At 37.8% G+C, this 1740-nt stretch overlaps 1 protein-coding gene across 1 annotated transcript; it reads left to right on the top strand.

Annotated features, from left to right (window-relative positions):
- Positions 1–795: 795 nt before the first annotated feature.
- On the top strand, positions 796–1740 carry LOC103733364 (olfactory receptor 5B17-like). Its single transcript, XM_017797911.1, has one exon. It carries the CDS (start codon positions 796–798, stop codon positions 1738–1740), a length of 945 nt encoding a protein of 314 aa, XP_017653400.1.

Here is a 1740-nt window from a genome sequence, read left to right as displayed (position 1 = left end):
GGATGGCGCTGAACATTGCCACACCTTCCCAGAACACACATTTTATATCTGACACTGTATCATCTCTTTGGAATAGTCTTTATTGGATAGACCTACCTACAATGGTGCATTTATCATATTGCATTTAATTTTCAGATATTTTCAATTTTCTCTACTGTTCAGTTTCAAGAATTATGAATGTATACACTTGATACCATGCTTACATATAAGCTGAATGAACTTAATGATCAATTGAAATTCATGAATATAATAGCCAAGAAACTATAACTTATCTAAAAGTTTATGATCTCTGTAAATGCCTGCATTATCTTGAATAAATTTCTTAATCTTTAGCTGTTACTTCATATAGGGAAATAATAACTGGTCAAATTCATGGGGTTTAACAGAAGACTAAATGTGTCTCTCCATGTAATGTGCCAGGCTTATGAGTGGTATAGTAGGGGAGTCTCTTATTAGAGGCAAAGACCTTATTTCAGAGATGAATTTGTTTTAGGCATGTGACCATACACAGCTCAGTATTACTTCTTTCAATTCAGCTTACTCATGCAGAATTGAGATGTGGGTAAGGTGATCCATGAATACCTTCTTTATATTATAGTGCATGGGTAAAGTTGTATGCTAATTTGTTAAACTGTTTGTGTTAAATCTGGAGAATAGTACAGAATAAAAATTGCTGTGAAAAAAATGCTTTTACATTGTAATTTCTGTGAAGCTCTGTTCCTTTTACCACTCATCTCTTTGATTCATTATTTTTGCCTATTTCAATGTGTATCTTGTGATTCCAGAACCACTGCTATGAAGAACAGCACAGGGGTGAGTGAATTCATTCTCTTGGGAATAACCAATGCCCCAGACCTTCAGGTTCTTCTTTTTATGATGTTTACACTCATCTATGTCTTCACTTTGATTGGGAACCTGGGGATGATCTTACTGATTTTGCTAGACTCTCGTCTCCATACCCCCATGTACTTCTTCCTCAGTAACCTTTCCTTGGTGGACTTTGGTTCTTCCTCAGCAATCACACCCAAGGTCATGACTGGACTCCTTACAGGAGACAATTTAATTTCCTACACTGCCTGTGCTGCTCAGATGTTCTTCTTTGCATTTTGTGCCACTGTAGACAGTTACCTCTTGGCTTCCATGGCTTATGATCGCTATGCAGCAGTGTGTAAACCTTTACATTACACCACCATCATGACAAGAAGTGTTTGTGCTTGTCTTGCTGTAGGCTCTTATGCCTTTGGGGTTCTGAATGCTTCATTACAAACAGGAGGCACATTCTTCCTTTCTTTTTGTGTGTACAATGTGGTCCATCACTTCTTCTGTGACATCCCTGCAGTGAGGATTCTGGCTTGCTCTCATAAACAAATGAATGAGATGATTCTTATTCTTATGGCAAGCTTTCACATTATGTTTGCTGTTCTTGTCATCTTGATTTCCTACCTGCTCATATTTATGAGCATTTTGAAGATGCATTCGAGAGAAGGATACCAGAAAGCCTTATCCACCTGTGCTTCTCACCTCACTGCGGTTTTCACATTTTATGGGACTGTCACCATAATGTACTTAAAGCCCAGTTCCAGTCACTCCATGGACACAGACAAATTCATATCGGTGTTTTATACTATGATCATCCCCATGCTGAATCCTATTGTCTACAGCCTGAGGAACAAAGAAGTTAAGACTGCATTGATGAAAGTTGTTCAAAGGGTGAAACTGTGTGTATTTTTAGATACTTAA

The sequence above is a fragment of the Nannospalax galili genome, unplaced genomic scaffold (assembly GCF_000622305.1).
Source record: "Nannospalax galili isolate Female #2095 unplaced genomic scaffold, S.galili_v1.0 scaffold936, whole genome shotgun sequence".
Taxonomy (NCBI): domain Eukaryota; kingdom Metazoa; phylum Chordata; class Mammalia; order Rodentia; family Spalacidae; genus Nannospalax; species Nannospalax galili.
Note: the sequence above shows the minus strand (reverse complement) of the source record. Positions and strands in the feature narration are given on the sequence as shown.